We start from the raw sequence: 23,221 nt of genomic DNA, 5'->3' as shown, positions 1-23,221 counted from the left end.
CAGGGGCATTTCAGAGCCATAACCACAAAAACAGTAATAAACTACCATTATGAGCATGTTGTTATGGTTTCCCTTTTCCTGACTCCTGAGATCAAGTGGTCCTCACTTAGGAAGAAGGAATCGGTTTCCATCCAGTAGAGAATTGGCCAGGGTCTGATACCATGATAAAAACACAGAAAGGAACCTCGGTCCTAGAAAAAAATCATAAATTTAAAGGAGGACTTTTTGTTTTTCTTGAGATTGATTGTGAACAGACAATAAATAAATTTGGAAGAGGCTCTTAAAAAGTAGTTAGATACTAAGAAGGATTGCTTTCTATTATTGCTAAGATATCCTTGTCTATAGGCTAGTGATTTCTCAAACTAGGTTCCTCAGAGAGTCTTAAGGACAATAATGTAGTAGATGGGAATAGCTGTTTTCCTTCTGGCTCCCCACCTCTGCTTCAGCCAGGCAAAGCAGTTCACCTTCATTATCTGTTCTACATATTTATTGGCCTTCCTACCTTTGACTTACTGAAATAGCCTAGTGGAAGAATGAAGAGCTATCCACACCTGTCTTGGGCAGAATAATCATAATATATTGTTTAATTTTGTCTAACTGCTCTAGTTTTTCTGGTGGTAAGAGAGTAAGTCTCTTTAATGTAAAGGATCTGTTTCCTTTGTTTTTGTTTGTTTGTTTGTTTGTTTGTTTAGAGAAGAAGGAGGGAGGGAGAGAGCAAATCTTAAGCAGGCTCCATACCCAGCCCCAAGATCATGACCTGAACTGAAATCAGGAGTGGGACATTTAACCTACTGAGCCACCCAGGCGCTCCTATTTCCTAGTTAATTATTATCTAACTGAAAGACATGAGGTCCTTGTTTCTAAACATAGGAAAAATGAAACTAATTATAAACTATCAGTTACCTGTTAGTAGGTGGTATGAGTTCTTGGAACATCAGAAGCTGGCTTATAGCATTAGAGAGTTCTTGATTCCATCTCAGTCTTCTAGACCCCACTTTTCACCCTGCTAATTATGAATATAAAATAAACTCAAGGACATTCTTGTTGAGGGTCAACGTGAGGAGAAATTTGACCCATTTACATGGTGAATGTTTTTAAGATTTGGGACTTCCGGGTGCCTGGGCGGCTTAGTTGGTTAAGCATCTGCCTTCAGCTCAGGTCATGATCCCAGGGCCTTGTGTCAGGCTCCTTGCTCAGCAGGGAGTCTGCCTCTCCCTCTGTCACTCCCCCTGCTCGTGCTCTCTCTCTCTTGCTCTCTCTCTTGCTCTCAAATAAATAACATAAAGATTTTATTTATTTATTTGTTTGACAGAGAGAGACACAGCAAGAGAGGGAACACAAGCAGGGGGAGTGGGAGAGGGAGAAGCAGGCTTCCCACCGAGCAGGGAGACCGATGCAGGGAGCCCGATGCAGGGCTCGATCCCAGGACCCTGGGATCATGACCTGAGCCAAAGGCAGATGCTTAACGACTGAGCCACCCAGTCGCCCCAAATAAAATCTTAAAAAAAAAAGGACTTGAAACTTCCACAGACATTATATTCAAGAAGTAGCATTCTCAAGCATTCAAGAGCACTCAAGACAGCTAAAGCACAGAATGAGCTCTACCTAGCTAAGAACTCAGAAGACACTAGTAGAATATTCTGTAAATGCATTAAGAGAAACAGAGCAAAATTTTAAATGTACTAATTAAAAGGGTTGTCAAAGCAATACTAAATAGAAATAAAAAAAGATTTAAAGTATGTTATGATATTTAGGGCGCCTGGGTGGCTCAGTTAGTTAAGTGGCTAACTCTTGATTTTGGCTCAAGTCATGCTCTCAGGATCCTAAGATGAGCCCTGTGGTGAGCTCTGCACTCAGCAGGGAGGCTGCTTGAGATTCTCTCTCTCCCTCTCTCTGCCCCTCCCCCACCACTCACACACTCTCATGTGCACACACGTTGCGCTCCCTCTCTCTCTCAAATCTTTTTTAAAAGTATGCTATGGTAATATCTCCATATCATAACTGAAGATTTAATTAAAATTAATGAAGATATAGAAATTTGTGTTCAACAGAATGGTTACTCATTTAAGGGAGTTTGTTTTGAATTTATCTTGTAACACTTCCAAGTAGAGACTAAAACTTAACAATCATTAGTAGTTATTTTGCCAGATTCCTGGGGTAGAAAATCCTAGGTGCATAATAGGAAATATGGAGTGACCTGGGAATTCTGGAGCCCAGAGTCCATATCTAAGAAAATTATGATGCATTTCATTAAAAAGCAATCTGTAATGCCTAGAGGATAACGTGGTGCTAAGTAATTGCAACATGAATTCATTGCCAATAAATAAAAACCCAAATAAACGATTTTTCTTTTTAACTGAGAAATGGACCTTAGAATCAGTTAATAAGTAGACATACAAATTTTAGAGCAATGGATTATAAAGGAAATTGTAGCAAACTAATAGAGAGTCACCAGAAGTTTCACAATGGATTTAGACTTACACACTTTCTAATAGAATAACTCCAATTAAAAGAATAATAAAGCCTACCTAATAACAAGTGAAAGAGTTGAAAGGTACTTTTTAAAATAAGCAAATCACAAATTGGAAATAAGACAGTAATGAGTTGGTAGAAAAAGAGAAATGCAGTTTGAAATTTATTTGAACTACTGAGATTTTATCTGTAAACATATGGTAGTTCTTGAATTGAAGAGTTAAGATGTGCAGAAGAAATACAGAACTTTTGTATGGAACTCACAACTTTCTGTCAGAACTCAAAATAGTAAAACTAATAGTAAAAATAGTTAATGAACATATGATTAATGAGTGTTCATCTGTTAATTACCTCTGTTCAGTAAAGGAAGATCACCTAAGAATCGTTTTAAAAACATTGTGAAAGAATATGTTGTAACAGTGAAATAAATAGATCATGTAATGCTAAATTGGGATGGGTTAAGCAACCATTTGAAGCCATTGTCAAAAGGAAAGATGTTCGTTTTACTTGGATATGTCGAATATTATGTTGTTGGTCTCCCAAACTGGCTGATTCCCGGCCCTTCACAATTTTTGAGCTGTGGGAATTGAAGCGAACTCTAGAATATGGCAATACATTTCATACTGCTACATATCTCTCCCACTGGAGCCTTCATGTTCAAATTTCTACCTGAGTGGTCCTAATACTAACTTACTGCCTCTTGATAGGTGAATAGAAGTTGAGCTAGATCTTCTTTTTTGTTTTAAGACAAATGTTTCACACTTTGGGTTGTTATAAATATGTGAATGTTTCTTCCATCAGACACTGCTGGGCTCATCAGAGTCCTCTCTTAAGGTTTCTGGCTTTAAGAACAGCCTCCCAAAAGTCTCTTAACACCTTCTTGCCTTTGGGCATGTGATCCAGTGGGGGTGTCACACAAGTACTGTAATGAGTATTTATAAGACAGTTGTAAGCACTGGAAGACATGGACTTTGTGTCTTCTCACTATTACAACCAAGCCTCTAATAATGTCTGGCACTCAGTAGATAAGCAGCAAATATTTTATTAATTGAATTCATGTTGTATGTACAATAAACCTCTTTTCTATAAGATACAGAAAGAGTCAAATCAAGGGGGGGGATCTGACTCCATAGAATGAAACAGTTTCTAAAATTTACATAAGAATTACCTTGAAAAGAACAAAGAGTTAAGATTAAGATCAGCTATCAATTATTTATCATCCTACTCAATGCTAGTTGGTAAACACAGAATTAAGACACAATTTTTACCCTCAAGAAGTTGGTCATAGTTTGGTGACTATGCTTAATTTATGAACTATTTATCAGGGCTGTCTATATACACATATATGTACGTGTGTGTATAAAATTTCTTAAAAAAAAAAATTTTTTTTTTTCTATTCCACTTCTCCCATTTTGCCAGTCCCCCACCGCCATCCCCTCTGGCAACCATCAGTTTGTTCTTCAGATTTATGGATCTGTTTCTGCTTTATGTTTGCTTCTGTTTTGTTTTTTTAGATTCCACATATAAGTGAAATCATATGGTATTTGTCTTTCTCAGACTTATTTCACTTAGCATAATACCCTCTAGGTCCATCCATGTTGTCACAAATGTTAAGCTCTCTCTCTTCTTTTTTTCTTATGGCTGAGTAATATTCCTTTGTGTATATATATATATATATATATACACACCACATTTTCTTTATCCATTCATCTCTCGATGGGTACTTGGGTACTTTCATAATTTGACTATTGTAAATAATGCTGCGATAAATATAGGGGTACATATATGTTTTCAAATTAGTGTTTTTATTTGCTTTGGGTGAATATCCAAGAGTGGAATTACTGAGTCATATGTATGTTCTGTTAATTTTTTGAGGAACCTCCGTCCTGTTTTCCACAATGGCTATACCAATTTACATTCCCACCAACAGTTCATGAGCGTTACTTCTCCACATCTTCACCAACACTTGTTATTTCTTGTCTTTTTTTTTATTCTAGCCATTCTGGTAGATGGAGGGTGATATCTCATTGTGGTTTTATTTTGCATTTCCCTGATGACTAGTGATGTTGAACATCTTTTCACATGTCTGTTGGCCATCTGTATGTCTTCTTTGGAAAAATGTCTATTCAGGTTCTCTGCCCATTTTTAATCAGATTATTTGGGAGGTTTTTGGAGTTGAGTTGTATATGTTCTCTCTATATTTTGCATATTAACCTCTTAGCAGATAGATATCACTTGCAGATATCTCCTTCCTTTCAGTAGGCTGCCGTTTTGTTTTGTTGATGGTTCCCTTCACTGTTAATACAGAGATTTTTTTTTTCAATAAAACAAAGCAGTTAAGTTTTACAGTTTGACTATGTTCTAGTCTCAGGCTGTGGCCTGGTTTTCTTTTCAACAGAGAAATAACTCTTGGGTTCTGTTCAATTCAGTTTGTCTTGTAGGAGAGTAATGGTAGTAGCCTGCACCTACTACTAATAGAAAGAACTTCACCTAGGTCTAGGAGAAAGAGGGAAAGGAGAGAGTAACATTACTATGTGGCTTCATCAAACTCTCCACTGCGCCCTCCCCTACCACTTACCTGTAGTGCCCACTGACGCAAGCTAGCCCACATCAGACACAGTAAATCAGAAGGAAATTGGGGGCAGACTTAAGTAGACCATTTTTCAAAATTATTCCCAAGTGATACAGAGTGAACGTAAACTTTATTGGAGTGTTCAATTTCATGGGTATATAACATAAATACTGTAACAGGGTACCTGCATATGCCATTCTAGAATTTGTGTGATTCGGAAAGAGTTTCCAGACTGTGTTTCTACAGATTCTATCCCCAAATAACATTGGCAGCCTGAAGCAACATGGTATGTGAGGGAATTGCAAGTAATTAGAAGTGCCTAGAGTGTAGGTTTGTGTGGAAAAGGGCAGACTAGAAGGAACCGGGTGGCAGAGGGCTGCCTGGGCATACTAAGATGTTTGAATTGTATCCTCTGTGGATCTGTTACGCATTAGCATTGCGAGAAGATCCAGAGGTTTGTAAAATCACTGTAGCGGCAGCAGGAAAGAGAGCCTGAAAGGGTGAGAAATCAAAGCCAGGAAAACAAGTTAGGAGAGTCTAAAAGGATGATCCAGCCAAAAAGACACTGAGAAGATGAAGGCCTGAACTGAGTGGTAGTAGGGATGAATTCAAAAGGTGTATGTTTTAAGTGACTGCCATGGACCAGATACTGCCTTAGTTTCTGGAAGTAGGGCTGTGAATGAGGCCGACTTTGCTGCCCGCATGGAGCCTGCCACACTGGTGGGTGGAAAACAATAAAATGATTCCACGTTCTTCAGTTTGAGTGACTAGGTGGTCATGATTAGGGAGTTGGTTTGCGGGGGGAAGAGTTTCATTATGTTGAATACAAAGTGTGTTATATCCAGTCTGCACTTGGAAGTACAGCTCTAGAGTTAAAAACTGAGGTTTGGGCTCTTTTCAGAGGGCCTGTTTGTATTTGTTTTCAGTCATAACACTTGGTTTGATGATAACATCAGTCAGGGCTTTTGGGTTGCTAATGGAATCCTCTCTGGCTTGTGTAAGCACCACAGGAACACTAAAAGCTTTTTGGTATCATCTTGGTGGAATCTCTAGGAAGGCCAGAGAACCTGATTCTGAGTGAGGGTGTCCAGGAACAGTGCCCACTGACACTGCTGGGTCTGCTGTAGATGCCCCCCGCTATACCATTGCCTCCCCCTCGCGTGGCTTCCTACAGACCCTCAGTCGCTGGCCCGCCCTCCCTGTAGAGGAGTATGAGCAGGCGCGTTCTCTGCCTTGTGGGACAGTCCCAAAATAAGCAGGGTTTTGAAGACACTGCACAGCCATACATGTCTAGCAAACATATTTTTGCCTCCATTTATGTGTGAAATGAAAAATAAAACATTTAATTTCAGGAGTGTGTAGAATTTTACAGTAGTTTCATACAAATTTTTATGTAACATTGTGATGAAGGTATGGTGTCTTCCTTAAAACTAATATTGTTCGCATTAATATATTAATTTGCTGATGAACTTGCTTTTAATTCTTGTTCACTGTGTGACTAGACAGTCCCAAACTTATTGAATGGATTTCATTGTAGAAGGTTGTTGATAATTAAGTCATTAGAAATTGTGAATGCATCTTTCCACTGAAACAAAGTTATGGTGGGTGATTCAATTCTCGTATTTTAAAATGTGTTTTACATTCCAGCAAAAGCTCCTAGAACACAAGCTACTTGGCATCTTCAGATAAGAAGTGAAAGGGAATGGGATGGAATCATTTGTGGGCACAGTGCCTATAGACACATTGTAGACAGTCAATAAAAGTTGGGGAAATGTTTCTAGGATTAGATGGTTGGAGAGAGGAAGGGAAGAAGGCGAGTATAAGCCTGTTTCTAGTATGGAGCTGCCTCTAATTGTTCTAATAAAAGCAGGTTACATTCAGTGACATAACAGCATTTCAAAATTTCACATATTTATTGTCTAATCCCTCAAATCCCAGAGTAGTGAACAATTTAAGAATCATTTAAAATGAGTGCTTCAAAAGAAAATAGACTGTTCTGAATAACATGTCTTGACCAGTTATAACACAGAACTTAAAAGATTAGTGTGAAGTAATTGGGCTGAATATATAGTCTTCAAAAAATACCGTGGAACTTTTTGCTTATTTTTAATCCTAATATTAGCTTATTTTCCTGATGATTTTTTATCTTTTACTTAAAATAGAGTAGAGAAAAATATTAACTGAGGCTTCCATTGCCTTCATCTAGGAATGGCTTATTTTATTTTTTTATTTAAATTCAAATAATTAACATATAATGTATTATTAGTTTCAGAGGTAGAGGTCATGATTCATCAGTCTTATATAATGCCCAGTGCTCATTACATCACGTGCCCTCCTTAATGTCCATCACCCAGCTACCCCTTCCCCCCCACCCCTCCCCTCCAGCAACCCTCAGTTTGTTTCCTATGATTAAGAGTCTCTTATGGTTTGTCTCCCTCTCTGATTCTGTCTTGTTTTGTTTTCTCCTCTCTTCCCCTATGATCCTTTGTTTTGTTTCTTAAATTCCACATACCAGTGAGATCATATGTATTTTGATGACCCTAAAGGCCTTATCGGCAATAAAAATGCAACCTAATTGAGGCTACTGGAATTTCCTACCTAGAATGGAGGAGAATAAGTTGATCTGCTTGAACAAAGTAATAACTGGTATTTTATATATACCTGACCATTCAGAACAATGAAGAACTCTATTACGGGCGCTTGGGTCACTCAGTCAGTTAAGTGTCTGCCTGCAGCTCAGGTCTTGATCTCAGGGTCCTGGGATGGAGCCCTGCTCATCAGGGAGTCTGCTTGTCCCTCTTTCTCTGCCTCTCTGCCCTGCTCTTGCTCTTTCTCTCTCTCTCTCTCTCTCAAATAAATAAATAATAAATTTAAAAAATCTTTTTTAAAGATGTAAAAAGAAAACTATTACTTCTACACAGTTTGTTGCAACAACATATATTAAGCATCTGCTATGTGTGAGGCAGTACGGCAGGCACTTGACATAAAAAGATGAGCAAAATAGCCACAACCTTTGTCCAGTTTGAGCAATTAACATGAATTATATCCTGTGATCTATAATTCTGAGAATAAAAAATCTTGTAAAGGTATTTCATTAAAGCTTATGTAAGTTCCAAACTCAGAAGATAATTTTCATGATATTCCCACGAAACTTGAGGTATATTAAACATTTCTGGATGGCAGTTTAATTTATCACATATTTTAATATTGGCAGACCAGATGAACATTTTGATAGGCTCACAGTTGGGTAATATCAACCTCAGTATTTAGAAAACTAGTTTAGATGATAGAATGAAATAAAAACAGATTCAAGAGAAGTTGATTCAGTGTAGGGAACCACTTTCGGAGTTGCAGAATATGATAACCCACCCTCAAGAGCAGGACAACAAATGTGCCCTTACTGATATTTGACCAAATTGGCATCTTTTCCTATCCCATCAGTCCCTTCTGAAATCAGGAGTGCCTCAGATGAAGGAACTTCAGCAGAGTGCTACAAATTTGCATTAACTGATTGACTCCATTCACCGGGAGCCTTCCCCCATGCTTGCAGCTAGTTCAAGGTCCTGGAATGTAAACTGCTTTGCCTCTGACAAAGTTAAGGCAATTCACTCAGGCACAAAGCTGAAGTTTAGGGAGTTCTTAGAGAATCTGGAGTTTCATTAACCACTTAATGAACTGGAGAAATATCAGGGGGTAACAAGAACTTAAAATCTTAGAACTATAGCACTCAAAGCATTTTCCCTTCTTCTGTTCCAAGTCCTTTATTTTATAGTGTTCCTTAAGCCCAAAGTCATACACCTTTTACTTAAATTTAAAACACTAAAAATCTGCCAATATGTACTTTTTTTCTGATTTCAAAAAAGTACAAATGTTTAAGAAGGAGAAGAAAAAAACTTCTAGTTGTACCCCACAGAAATAACTGTTAACACTTTGGCTTTTATTTTTCCAGACTTCTTTTTAGGCATATTGTGTATGTGCACGTGTTTAATGCAAAAATGGGATCATAAGCCATTCTGCCATATATAGTAATGAGAAGCCCTGACTTTGGAATCAGGCCATCCTGGGTTTAAATCTCAGCTGTTCTGGTTAACAGCAAAGACTTTGGCCAGTTTCTTTACCTGTAAAATAAGGATGATAATGTATCGATTCATAAGACTGTGAATAATATAAAGGAGATAACTGATGTGAAGTACTTCATTAAGCAGATGTTTGATAATCTGGCCTCTTGTTGCCTTGTCCCTGCGTCCTACCACACTGCCCCCTTGGCGTCCTGCTTCCCTGTATTTGGAGGGTGGGGCGTGTGAGGCACGGGGGCAGGGAGGCACAGATAATGTTCTTATGCACAAATTTCTTAAAATTTAAATGTATTAAGCTCTGTTAGAGACATGTAAAGCTAAAATATTCTGGATTTTCAAACCTTATATTTTTTATATAAAGGTTTATATGACTTAAGTTTTATAAGGTAAATTCAGTTCAAACTAACCCCATGAACTTTTGTGTCTGTTATAGTTTCTAGGTCTTCTTTTGAAAATAACTAAAATGAATGAAGTTCTTAACAGCCTTTTGGGTCCTTTTTAATGTGTTGTGTTCAGTGTATACATATATAAGTACTTTGTGTATAATGTAGATGTTCTTTTTAATGTGTATGTAGTTTTCATATTAATTACCACAAAAAGCAACATAATACACCATAAGTACCATGAATATCATACATAGTTATGCTATTTTATTTGTCTTATCCAAGGGGACTCTTATGTCACTTTATAATTTGCCTTAATTTTCTAGTAGAAATACAGTTTTGTCTCAAATTGATATGGAAGGTTAAATAGTGTCTAAAAATTCACTTAGAAGAGTAGCTTTAAATATTTAGATTTTTATACTTTTATGTAATGAAATGTGAAAATTAAATGTTTATGTGCAAAACAGGCCCACAGTTAAATTTTATGACAAAGGAAGTAAATGTTCCTTTTTTTTCCCCCCTTTTCTCTAGCTCAACTGAGAAGTCATTTCCTTGGAGATCAACAGGTATGAGTTTTTATCATATAAAAAGATCTTTATTATGTCTTACACACACAACAAGAACAGTTTCATAACCTGCTTTCTCAATTTACTGCCTCTTGGTGAAATAAGCCAAGCAGAGCCTTTACTAGTGACAGTATTGAACTACTTTGCTTTGAAGTAGTTCTTAATTTACTTGATTTTTTTTTTGAACATTGTGAAGTAGGTTTGTATATGTCAGCTATAAAGAAAATTAAAGCATTGGACATCAACGTATCAGTGTTATAATCACTGGACACTTTTAATATCAACATATATTACCTAGGTATTTTCTTTTCTATCATAAGGAAGTACAGCAATGCCCTCACAAAAGTTACTGCTTCACCTGGGAAAGTTGGCTAATCATTTATATAAATCGAGATCTTTCCTTTCAGAGTGTTTCCCACACTCAAGGGAAGAGCTGTCTTAAACGTTCATATTCTTTATGTACCCAGATGTAAAATGTATGGTAGCTTCTAATATAGTCCAGAAGCTTCTGATGTAATCTTTTTATCTTTTTACCCCAAATTCATTTCATATAAAGGATGAATTACATTAAGGAAGGTGTCTGCCCCTTTCACAAATATTTGACGTCTTCATAGTAGGTATTCATTCATTAGTGTTTGTCGAGTGCCTGCACCATGGACCCAGTACTGTACACATCACTGGTCGCATAGTGGTGGGCACAACACATGCACGATCCTGCACTTCCCATGGCACTTATAATGTAAAGGACGATGTCATCAATATAGAAATGGTACAGTGGGCCTTGAAATCTAAATACTGTGGCAACTTTTAAATGAGTTTTGAACTTGATTAAAACTCAAAAATCACCAAATACCTGGTATCTGAGTTTACCAGAACCTGTTACCAGGATCTTGGTGTTATTCATAGTGCATACAAGGCACTCTGCTGTTTTATAAAGAAGCTGTTTCCAAGAATTGTAGTGCTTATTCAGACCAAAGACATATGAGGAGCTACTTAGCAATAAGTCTCATAGCAGTAGTTTAATATAAGGAAAATCATGTCATGAAATAATATGCGGTTAGATGCCAGAAATATATTATGTGGAAAACACTGTTGTAAATGGACAACCTCCTTCTGAGATAGCTTCACAGAGAAGATGGTACTGGAGCCTAGAGCTTGACGGGTGGCCAGGCTCTGGAAAGCGCTTTGTTACTGCACAGCAAAAGAGACAGATGTGTCACATCCGAACATTTAAAACTGGTTTGAGAGATGGTAAAATGTGCAAAGTCTAGATAGCCACATTGGGTCAAATTATAGAGATCTGTAAATACAACTCTAAATTGAACTCTCCTACAGGTCATGGGGGACCACTGAAAATCCTCTGAACAAAAAGTCACCTGATTGAAATATTCCTCAGGAGAAATACCAGAACTATAAACTAATTAAAAAGTGATTTGAAAAATTTAAAGAAAAATGCAGAGCACACAGTAGTGCATTTGGTACTTGGTTGTGGCAAAAATTTACCACTTAATATAAAATTCTTCTGTAAGTTTATTTTTAATAGTGCATCATTAATTTATTCCAGAAATATTTCTTGAGAGCCTTAAATGGTTGTCTAGCACATAGTTGTTAAAGTTTAAAACAATATCCTTGTCCTCTTAAGTGCTTCAAGTCTAGTGGAGGTATGTAACTCTATACACTTAAAAGTTGGTGGTGTGGGGGGAGCTATAAAGGAAAACTACAGGTATATACCATATTTACTGATATTCCCTATTTCTGGACATTTGGGTTGTTTCTAATTTTTTACTATTATAAATAACATTGTGGTAAATATCCCTGTATATAAAATTATATCTGTACTTTTGATTTACCATAGGCTAGACTTTTAGGAAGTAAAGTATTATTTAGAGTATATGAACATTTTTAAGACTCTTGTTATGTGTAACCAAGTTGCTTTCCTGAAAAGACTATATTATTTCTCCCTCCCTTTAGGTATGTAACATTGATCCTCTTGTATTTCCTCATTTGACATCATCATTTATATTTCTTTCTACAAAATATTAAAATCTCCTATATATTGCCCTTTTCTATTGGAGTGGTTGTGTTTGATAGGTGAGAACTCTTTAAGCCCAAGCCTGATAGTTGTATCAGTCAAGTGGGGAACACCCAGCCCATGCCAGGTAATTCCATATGAGGGATTTGATATGGGAGGTTATGGTTCAGGTGCAGATTGCAAGGTTTGGGAGAATTAAACAGCATGCTGCAACACACACGAGACTGATCATACCCACAGCTGCTACCATTTCTCGGACTGAGGGGACAATGGGTTAGGTGGTTTTGTTTTTAAACTGGAGCACTGATGGGAGGTGGGGCAGGGGGAGATTTCCAGCGTTAGCTGGAACCAGGAAGAAGATAAAGCCAAGCCAGAAGTGCTGCCTAGAGTCGAGCTGGAGAACATCTGGCTGAGCTGAGCTGAAACAGGCAAGTGGTGGTTTCTCACTACCTAAAGCCAGCCAGGCACAGGGTATAATTGTGTTGATTTTCATACAGAGAGAATGAACTTAGATCAGGAAGTTCATTCTATTCACATAATAGAGTGAGAGATATCTGGGCCCTTGATGTCCTTTCTACCTCCCCTCCCCTCCCCTTCCCTCTGGTACTTGTACTCATAAGCTTCAGTCATTTGACTGCCACCTTCATGATTTACTAATGAGTTAAATATAGATAAAATATTATGTATGTGTATCTGTGTGTATTGTCCAAGTAGCTCCCTAAATACATTAGTGTTAGGTGTTTACAATACAACTTAATACAACTCCAGTAATTCATCTGTCTTCACCACAGCTACATTTGTAAATCACACCTAATATAACTGTTTCATCCCTTAATTTGTTGGAATATACTCTTATCCAAACTCCTGTTCAGACCTGGCAGGTGTTACATTTACTTACCCTGTTTTTCTTTTGAGGGAAGAGGAGTGTAGTAATCTTCAACCACTGCAATCACAACTACTGTTTATTCAACTTTCTATTATTTTAACTGTATTCATGTTACTTGTGTGCTTTCTTAAATTTACCTACTTTCCAGCCATACTTAGGACATTTAAGTTGTAACTATGGCAATAAGCTACAAAGATAAGGGTAGAAAATTGAGATTTGATTGTATGCATAAAAGAGTAAAATCTGATTTGTTTCATGTTTCTTTTTCTAAGTAGTTATAGATGTCTTTAGAAGTTTGATTGTAAATAAATAATGGCATAAAATGGCAGTTTTGCTGCTACTTTCCTGTAAAGTTTAACTGTTATCTTCTCTTTACCACATTGCATGCAGAGATACTAAACATAGTATATAAAAATCATCTCATTTTTAGAATTTGGCAGTCCTGCCCAGAATAAGGGGCAGGGGTGGCTTAAAAGTAAAATATATATATATATATTTAAAAGGTCTTCAGTCTCCTCCTTGTTTAGCTAGATCTTGACAAAAGTAACATCTTTATTCAATTTTCTTGGTTTCTTAAATAAGAAAGGATTACATGAAAAGATTTAGGATTGCAAGTCTCTTGTTGTTCCTCATTTTTCTTTAATATTTTGAAGTTCTCCTGCAGACAATTTCTCTACCTTTATATATATATTACAAATTTGACTTGAAAAGCTTGTCACTTTAAAAGCTTTTTAGCAGTCAGGTGAATTGTTAGCAGGGACTTGTTTGATCACTACCTGGGAGAGATCCTTGCCTACTCAGGTATTTTCAGGATGGTACATTCTGTTGAAATGCCAGAAACGGAGACCAGCTGCTGAATTTTGGTTTTAAATAGCTAACTCAGAGCAGAGTCATTTTCTAAGGAAGAGCTCAGGATGCCCTAGGCAGAAAAGATTTCCATTGCTTTATGATTCAGTTCAGCAGAATCCGTTTGCACATTTGCTTGAGTTGGTTGGTTGGTCGTTTAGGTCCCTCAGTCGTTTGGTTGGTTTTTGTATGAAGGTTAGTAGGCTGTTGGAAAGTAAAAAAAGCCAAAGCTTTTTAAGTTTGGTGCTCAAAGAGATGACTTCCCAAAGCATGAGGAAGAACCGTCCACTCTACAAAACATTTCTGTGTCCTCAGGCTGGTTGAGAAGGAATCTTGAGGAGAAGCTTCCCCAGAAGCATTTATACTTTATTGTTATCTTGCTTTACTGTTCTCCCTCTCTTCATTGTTCTGTATTTTCTAGCTTACCAGCGTTACATATCTAATCTCTAAAAACATAAAATGCACATCCTTTTGTCTTTTGTAAAGAGAGTTTATCATTTTCTTATAACTTTGCATTTTTGTGTTTTTTTATGTACTGCTAAAAAAAAGTGAGGAAGGAATGTTGTCTTAGTGTTCCTTCCTGTTTTCTCTTTATTAGCGTTCCATTTTTCCATCATTCACATCTTCGTACCTCTTAAAAATTTATGTATTTGTACAATCTCTTATGTTTTGCCAAAATTTGAGGTAGCATTTGAGGACACAGACAGTAAAATAGGAAATAAACACTATAATCATGAAACTGTATAATAGAGTAAAAGGTAAAGGCTTGAAGAAAGTGAGATGCAAATATATGCACATGTAATTATAATTCTTCACGATGGAAAATATTATGCAGAGTAGCTTTTAAAGAAAAGAAAAAAAGACCTCTGGCTTACTTCTCGTTTTTTTAAAAAAGCACACCAATTCACTCACACACACACACACACACACACACACACACACACACACAACAAAACACACCACCATGCATAGTGTGTTACCTACCAGACAGAAGCTGTTGAAACCATAAATTGAGTCCTTTTGTCAAAGTGTTCATTGGTTGTTACTTAAATCCTCCAGCCACATCCTGCAAAGTGAATTGTGCCACACGTCGTAATTTCACAGTTTTTCTGTTCCAGGAAAAAAAATTACTAGAGTCTAGGCAGCTTCCAGTTTTAGTACTTATGTGTAAAATGAGGAGCGGGGAGCAGCATGGCGTCAGCAGGAGAATCCTCTCCTTCCCTCCTCACCGCCTCCCCGACTCCCCCCTTCCCTGCAGATTAAGAGAAGGAGACTTCTTCTGAACCCCAGTGCACCGTCTGTTCCCACAGGCCAAAGAATCAGGCTCACTTGCACTTGAGAAATGTCGTAAGAGCAGATATTAGTGTATGTTAGATAACTGATTGGGAATTACTACTCCTAAGAAAGTAAAGAAGCCAAAAGATTAGTCTTTCCAAAAGCAACGAGTTTAGCAAAGGACACAGGAGAATGAAAGTAAGGGGAATTTCTGGTTGACCTAGAAGGCATTAAAGGGCAAAGAGACTTGAATCGGTCTTTTACAATAAGCAATGAGTAGGAGAGAAAATATTAATGACTTCATACAGTTGAGGTAGTTGATATTTGATAATAAATATGAAAGGGAATGAAAAAGATTATGATAAAACAAATTTTAAACTGAGAAGATGATTTAACTTCACAGTGCCACATCCGTTTACTGTGGAATATGTACTGGAGTGCCACAGTTTTCATATACTGTCCATTTAAATCATTATCGTGTGGTATGTACTGAGTGAGAGTAGTAGTTCATGTATACTACGAAATTTAAGACTTGATAGGGATTAGGTTTTGCATTTTGTTCCTAAAATGAATGGACACAACTTTCTTCCACTATGGTGGGTTAAAAAAAAAAACAAACATAAATACTGAAGATAGAAGATGAAAGATAAATGAGGGACTAGCCCTAAGTCAATTTATCTTTCTTTTTTCCTCCATCTGAAGCAAGTAATTTGCAACACAAAAGCATCAGCATATCATGAGATAAGACGCAAACTTAAATGGGAACACTTTATGCTTCAGTAGAAATGTACGGGATTTATAAAGGCGATAGAAGAGGAGTCTATATTATACATGTTCATAAATAGGATATTAGATTAGCAGTCATGTATAAAGAACCATTATTTTATTGAGGATTTGGGATGTTATGATTTATTGTGGCTGTAAATTGTATAAATGACAAAATTTCATCATACATTCATTCCTTCCTATTTCTCTTCTAAATAACAGGAGGATACGACTTTTTGTGAAAACCAGCCAAGTTTTTCCTCCCTTATTATTTCAGGCCTTCTGAACCACACAGTCATGATAGTCTTCTTACCGCAGCTACAGTGAGGTAGCTTCATGAATCACTACTGTAGAGGTTCTCTTAACATTTTAATGTTTTATGACTAAAGCCCCCCCCACACACACACACCCCTTTGGGTTTGTTCTGTTTTTAATTCAATGAGGATATATTATACATTATCCTATGACTTGGGTTTTTTCCTTAACAGCATAGTAAAAACCAAGCATGTGTTTCTGTATCAGTATATAAAGATCTGCCTCTTTTTAAATGGCTAAGTACCCATAGTTTAGAAAATTCATGTAAGTAGTCCCTAACTGGTAAATATTTGATTTTTCCCCAATTTTTTCCTTTGACAAACCATGGTAAAAGTTTTCTCTGCACATCTGTCTGAGTGTCTTTGTCGATTACATTTTTTTTTAAGTGGAACTGCCTGGGCAAGGGTATATACGGGGGCTTTTTGGGCAAATATTGTCAAATTGCCCACCAAAAATGCATAATAATTTGTAGGAGGGGATGAGACTTTAACTCCGCCTTCTTAGGCTAAATGACTGGAGGGGTGGGCAGTGAATTTAACTGACAACAGTTAATAGAAGAGTAATCCCAAAGTATTCATATACACATAGGAGCTCACAAAGTAGTTTACCTAAATGGCTAAAGTTAAGAGTTATCTACCTAACTTAATGGAGTAGAGGAAGTGGGCAGAAAAGACTTCTGTGGGGAAAAAGAAATGGGTTTCTAGGGGAACAAACGGGTATAAGAAATCTTGTGAAAATGTTTGTTTATGCAGGTGCAAGTGGTCCTCCCATTTTTTTCTTCATGCCATATATCTCCCCCAGGGGAGATCCATGGCAGCCTCACTCCCAGAAGTTTCTGCTTTTAGTGAAATAAAGGATACTCCATGAAGGCTTCTTAAATATTCATTAAATCAGAACATTACGTGGGGACGAGCATACCACTGACCATTCTTTCATTTGATTAGTTCTTATGGAAGTTAGGGATCAACCCAATCTTGGAATTTAATAAAATTCCTGTCTTTCTTTTCTTTTCATATCTGGATCAAAATGATCACATACATTTTTCTGTTAACAAAAATGCAACAACCACTACCAGAACAAGCAAAAAAACAAACTTTTTTTCGCCATTGGAGGTAATTCAAGTAGCAATACTTCATTCCAGAGGTTCCCAACTTTGCTGTACATTCAAATCACCTGTGGAGCTGTTCAAGTCTGGGGCCTGAAACAGGCATCAACAGTCTTTGAAGATTCCCCGTGATCCCACACTGCAGTCTGAGAATACTACCTACTCATAACTAAATTAATTTAATTACTGGTAATTAAAGAAAAGAATTAAAAGTTTATCCTGCCAGTCCTGTACAGATTATATTTTAGGATAACCAAATAACCCTGGCCATTAATAGCTATTTTAAGATAACTAAAATATACCAAAGGAATTTCTGCTGATAAATGTAGGAAGAACAATAAAATTAGAAAAATCACCAATTTGCATCCTCTAATGAAATAATTGATTCAAGCAAAAATTGTCAGTGTATGCAAAAACCTCTGTATTTTCGAACCTGGTTGCACATTAGAACCACCTTGGGAGTTTTTAAATTCCTAATATTCAGACCACAGCTTAGGCTGATTAAATTGGAATCTCTGGGCGTGGGACTCAGTCAGCAATAGTTTCTAAGCTCTACAACCACCCCCATCCCAGGCAATTACAGTGTGCATTAGGAGAGAGGTTGATAGTGAACTTGAAAATATGGAAAGATCAAGCTGCCATCACTTGAATTGGCTGACTGATCATAGCAACTGTAAAAGTTGCAATATGACACGATGTAAAGTACACAACACCATCCATAAAGTATTCTAACCACAGAAGTTTGACCTGAAAGCTTCTAGCTCTAACTTTCTGCTTAAAAGACATACAGAGGTTAAAAGATATATAAATGCCACCATGAGAAACCCACATGCTAATTCAAAATGTGGAGCATCCTGAGTTTATTGCTGTGATTCCCTCAGTGAGCCAAGAAAATGAAAATGAGGGTATGGGAGCCCCTTTTTAGATTTAAGGTACTAAGTAACAATCATAGTCCAACACCATCAGTAAATCTTATTTCAGCCTAATACAAGCCAACTGAAGAAAAATTTTTGAGACATCAGGAAAATTTGAATGTGAACTCATTCATATATGGTATGATGGAATAAATGTTTTTTGAAGTCCTTATTTTACAGAGCTACATATGGAAGTACTTAGAGTCAAAATGATCTGATGTGAGGGATCTGTTTGAAAATTCTATAGCAGAAGAAAGGAAAAAGATAAATGGAGCATAAAAAGTATGGCATAATGTTGTTAACTATTAAATTGGGAAGATTGTTAATTATACTTCTATTTTCTTTTTTTTTTAAGATGTATTTATTTATTTTAGAGGGAAGAGAGAGAGAGAGAGTCCCAAGCAGACTCCACGCTGAACATGGAGCCTGATGTGGGACTTGATCCCAGGACTCGAGATTATGACCTGAGCCGAAATCATGAGTCGGGCGCTTATCCGAATGAGCCACCCAGGCGCCCCTTCTCTCTCTACTTTTATGATTGAAAACTTTAATTTTAAAAAACTTAAATACGAATTCTTTAAACAAAGGATTCGCATATTGGGGATAAAACTAGTACATCAGAGTGACACGTTAAAGCCAGCCAGCTGTTGGCCATGCTGCCAATGTGAGCCATGACACAAATGATCCACTATGAGATGAATGACAGTTTCCAGCCAGTAGATGTTACTTTAATGTTTATTTCCACATAGGTGGGATTTTGTTAAATGAATCCTAATTTCAGCTGAATTACCTGTAATGTGCTGGACACCCACCTTTCTGCTAGTTCAGAACTCTGCATTTATCGCTGTTTTGTGCAGGCTCTAGGACACCCGCCTTTCTGCTAGTTCAGAGCTCTGCGTTTATCACTGTTCTGTGCAGGCTCTAGGACACCCGCCTTTCTGCTAGTTCAGAGCTCTGCATTTATCGCTGTTCTGTGCAGGCTCTAGGTAGCTTCACTGTACACATCTCAGCTACAGACACTTTGACAGCCTAACTTATCAGCCATAAGGCAGTTGCGCTATACAAGATAAAATCATGAAAAAAAATAGAGATATTCATTCAAAGGACATAATGAAATAAGAAAAATGAATAGCAAAATGTAGAGGACTATGGCAAAAGGCAAAATATTTGAATACATTCAAAATGTGTAATGTAGAGTCATGGCAATAACTGCTTTTATTTTGTGGATTGTACCTAAGCATTTATCTTCAAAGTCTTTGATTGATAGCATTATACACTTTTGCTTGTTGTTGTGTCTCCTTGTTTGGCATCACACTTTCTCTTTTTTCTTCATTAAGAGAGGCATCAGATTTCAAATACTAGGATTCATCTCTGAAACTGAATTTTGTGTTGTGCTGTGATAAGCCTTCTACACTGTTGTTTGTTCTTGGCATATTGTGTTTGTGTTGAGATTGCTTATGGTAAAGTAATCTATAGCAAAGATGCTTATAGTGAAGACTGGACAAGGTTTGTGGATGAGTGGCAACCACCAAATAAGAATATTCACATTCTAATAGTCAAATGTTCTTACACCATTTACATATACTGTATGGGGATGTATGTAACACACCCCCATAAGACTTAAATACACTGAATTAGGACTTTTTTTTTAGAGAGAGCGCACACACGGGGTAAGGGACAGAGGGAGAGGGAGGGAGAGAATCTCAAGCAGGCTCCACGCTCAGCACAGAGCCCAACACAGGGCTCGATCTCAACGACCATGAGATCATGACCTGAGCCAAAATCAAGAGTCCAACAACCAACTGAGCCACCGAAGTGCCCAGTGAGGTAGGACTTTGTATTAAAGTCACTCCAGTTTTAGCCTCTAACATTTTATGTTTAATATAAACATGTTAAATAAACATTTTAAGTGTTCTCGTGCTCTTAATGATATGTGAACAAATATTCTCTTAACTCCTAAAATAAAATAGAAGAGTATCAAGTTTAGGGGCACCTGGGTGGCTCAGTTGGTTAAGCAACTGCCTTCGGCTCAGGTCATGATCCTGGAGTTGGGCTCCCTGCTCAGTGGGGAGTCTGCTTCTCTCTCTGACCCTCCCCCCTCTTATGCTCTCTCTATCTCATTCTCTCTCTCAAATAAATAAATAACATCTTTGTAAAAAAAAAAGAAAAGTATCAAATTTAAAAGCTCCTTTTTCCATTACCACCTCCTCAACACACAGAGCCTCACTTCCTCAGTTTACAGTTGTTGCTTAGGGTAATGTCAGAAAGGCTACCATCTGTAACCCCACATTTCATTCATAAGCCAAAGTTAGTCTGCATTTAGCTCTATCTTGATAATCTTTACCAAAAAAGATAACTCAATAGAAAATTTACAGTAAAACCTAGTTTCAGAAGACCTATTCATTTCTTTTTGATAGGAATATCATCCTACCCTTACAGATTTCTATGGGTTTTTTTTTTTTAAAGAAGTTTTTTTGGGGCACCTGGGTGGCTCAGTCGGTTAAGCATCTGCCTTGGGCTCAGGTCAGGATCCCCTGGGATCCAGCCCCAAGTCAGGCTCCCGGCTCAGCTGGGAGTCTGCTTGTCCCTCTGCCTCTGCACCGCCACCCCCCTGCCGCCTCTCCCCCCCCCCATGCTCTCTCTCAGATAAATAAATAAAATCTTTTTTTTTTTTAAGGAAGTTTTCTTGGTTTTTTGTTTTGGAGGTTTTTGTTTTGTTTTAACAGAGGGAATCTATCTTATATCTCATACTATCAAATATACCCTTTTCTATATTTGGTAAGATTTTTTTCCCGAAAAGGAATAAAGTATGTCTTTGAAAAAATATTTGAATGATTTTTGAGCACTTATGTTCATAGATCACTGATTTTTTTACATCACAGAAAATCCTTTATTCTTTTTTCAACTTTCTCTGTAGGAAGCAAGAGGCCCATGGCTTTTTATGAGCACCTACTTGTAAACTCAGTGTTAGAAACTTGACATGTATGATCCATTTCTTTTCATCTTTATAATTCTAAACTCCTTATTTTTCTAGTTTTCCTCTTACATATATAAATTCTTTATGGCAAGTGTGACACCTGTATTTTAATTCATCCCTAGACTAAAAATACTTGATAAATACCCATTTTAATATGACTATTTGCAGAAAGACCTTTTTTTTTTCCCAATTTTTTAAATCATTTTGTATTCCTGAACAGAATTCAGGAATTTTAAAATATTTATGAAGAAGAGATCTCTCTGGTGACATTGAAAACTATAAAATACTTTTTAGATTTGCATTATAGAAATTAAATAAAGTGCTTTATACCAGCTTATGCAGAAACTGAGTTTGCTTAAGCCACAAAATTGAATCCAGGCTGATGAGCTTTTACAGTGGATTTCAAGGCAGGCTAATTGATGTTTAGAACAAAGTTTAAAGTGAACTAGAAGACACTTCATTAATGGTTTCCATTTTCCAAGACTTTTCACTCAACATTTTCTAGATGAGTAAAATTTTTGGAGCCACTGTCTTAATATTTAAAAGATAGCATAAGTATGCATAAGACCCAAGAATCTAGATACATTCAAGAGAACCAGACTAGAAATAGTTTCAGTAAACAAGATCTACCCATTCTTGCAATTTTTTACTTCCATTAAAGCCCAGCTTTTAAAGGATATCATATGTGTATAGTAATTTATATTTGAGTCATCAAAGTCCAGGTATCTATAATCTTAAGATATCAGTCAATGTCTATCTGTGTCTTCTGTGGATCAAAGAATGTTTTTATGATTCATGTTTCCATCACCCTATTCACATTTCCACTCAGCAACAGTATTTCCCGATGATCTCATTTCCTCTGATAATAAGGTTACCTGCTGTAGAAGTGAATCATGTACATCGAAGAAGTTACTGAAGAGAAGAAGTCTTTTCAAGGCCATCATCCATGTCCTCTTGCAGAATTTGGCCTAGAGCTTTACTTCTTAGCCATAGAAGGCACTGGAATATTGCTGTAGCTCTGTGGAATGTAGACTCCTTCCTGAACCTGTCGCCCTATAGGAAGCCAGAGTATCATAGCCAAACAGGAAGTTGAGTCCCCATAAGACAAAATTTTCTACTCATATTTTCATAAAGTATTGCCACTCAAGAGTATGAAAGCCTAACCTCACCTCACAGGCCAAAGTTGGAAGAAAAGTGAGCTACTCCATTTCCTTAATTGTCAAGACAGCATCATCTGCCTTAACACTGCATTCTATTACCATCCCAGGAGTCCTGCCAAAACTCACATTACACTATGTTTTATGTAAGGGCAAACCTTTTAAACACCATAGCAACTCAGAACAGGCACAAACGAGAATCTAGCAAAAAGTTATAATATGCTGGACTGTGAAAGACTAGTTACAGAGCTGTATATACTAAAAATCTCCTTACTGATCTCTAGGTTTCTGTTTCCATGGTGATTTTACACATTGTACAGACCTCTGTTTCATATACCAAAAACAGTAAGACACATAGATGAACAAAACAGAGGAATTTCAGTAATTTCAAGTTCTTTAGAGAGACCTTAGCCTTTTCCTGAGCATATTTTTATGCACACTTGGTGTGTATTTGGGAGATAAATAATAATACACTTTGTATTTTATCTTTCACTGTGAGCTTAATGGTGGATAATAACATGAGATTTACGTAGCCCTACAGCATTACTGTCCCTTACCCACTAGTATTTTCTTAGCTGCAACCTTCTACTTTTTCTAATTAATTGCCCTCGTTTAGGTGATATTGGGGCACTCAGATGAAATATAACAGGCAAGAAGGACCATGTTTCCAATAATCTCCCATTCATAAACACAAATGGAGATTATTTCATTCTACCTTGAAGCTTGTTCAAGTTCCATATTCTTAGACATGCATTTTCATAGAAGATGCTAATTTGATGTTTGAAAATGCCCCATAAAATATTTCTGATGTTCCCCAAAACATGTTTGTGAAAAAATAACACGTTCTTCAGTACACAGATGAAAGAAGTAGCATTGACAT

At 37.0% G+C, this 23,221-nt stretch overlaps 1 protein-coding gene across 13 annotated transcripts in view; it reads left to right on the top strand.

Annotated features, from left to right (window-relative positions):
• Positions 1–23,221, top strand: part of PKP4 (plakophilin 4) — a 228,825-nt gene that overhangs the window by 142,667 nt on the left and 62,937 nt on the right. For all 13 annotated transcript variants that reach the window (XM_073883809.1, XM_025855694.2, XM_073883803.1 and 10 more), the window contains one exon: positions 10,035–10,069. In XM_073883809.1, the coding sequence (XP_073739910.1) occupies positions 10,035–10,069 (35 nt within the window). The remainder of the gene's footprint in view (positions 1–10,034; positions 10,070–23,221) is intronic.

The sequence above is a fragment of the Callorhinus ursinus genome, unplaced genomic scaffold, assembly GCF_003265705.2.
Source record: "Callorhinus ursinus isolate GAN/ISIS: 27379988/994484 unplaced genomic scaffold, GSC_fseal_2.0 scaffold2, whole genome shotgun sequence".
NCBI classification, from domain to species: Eukaryota; Metazoa; Chordata; class Mammalia; order Carnivora; family Otariidae; genus Callorhinus; species Callorhinus ursinus.
Note: the sequence above shows the minus strand (reverse complement) of the source record. Positions and strands in the feature narration are given on the sequence as shown.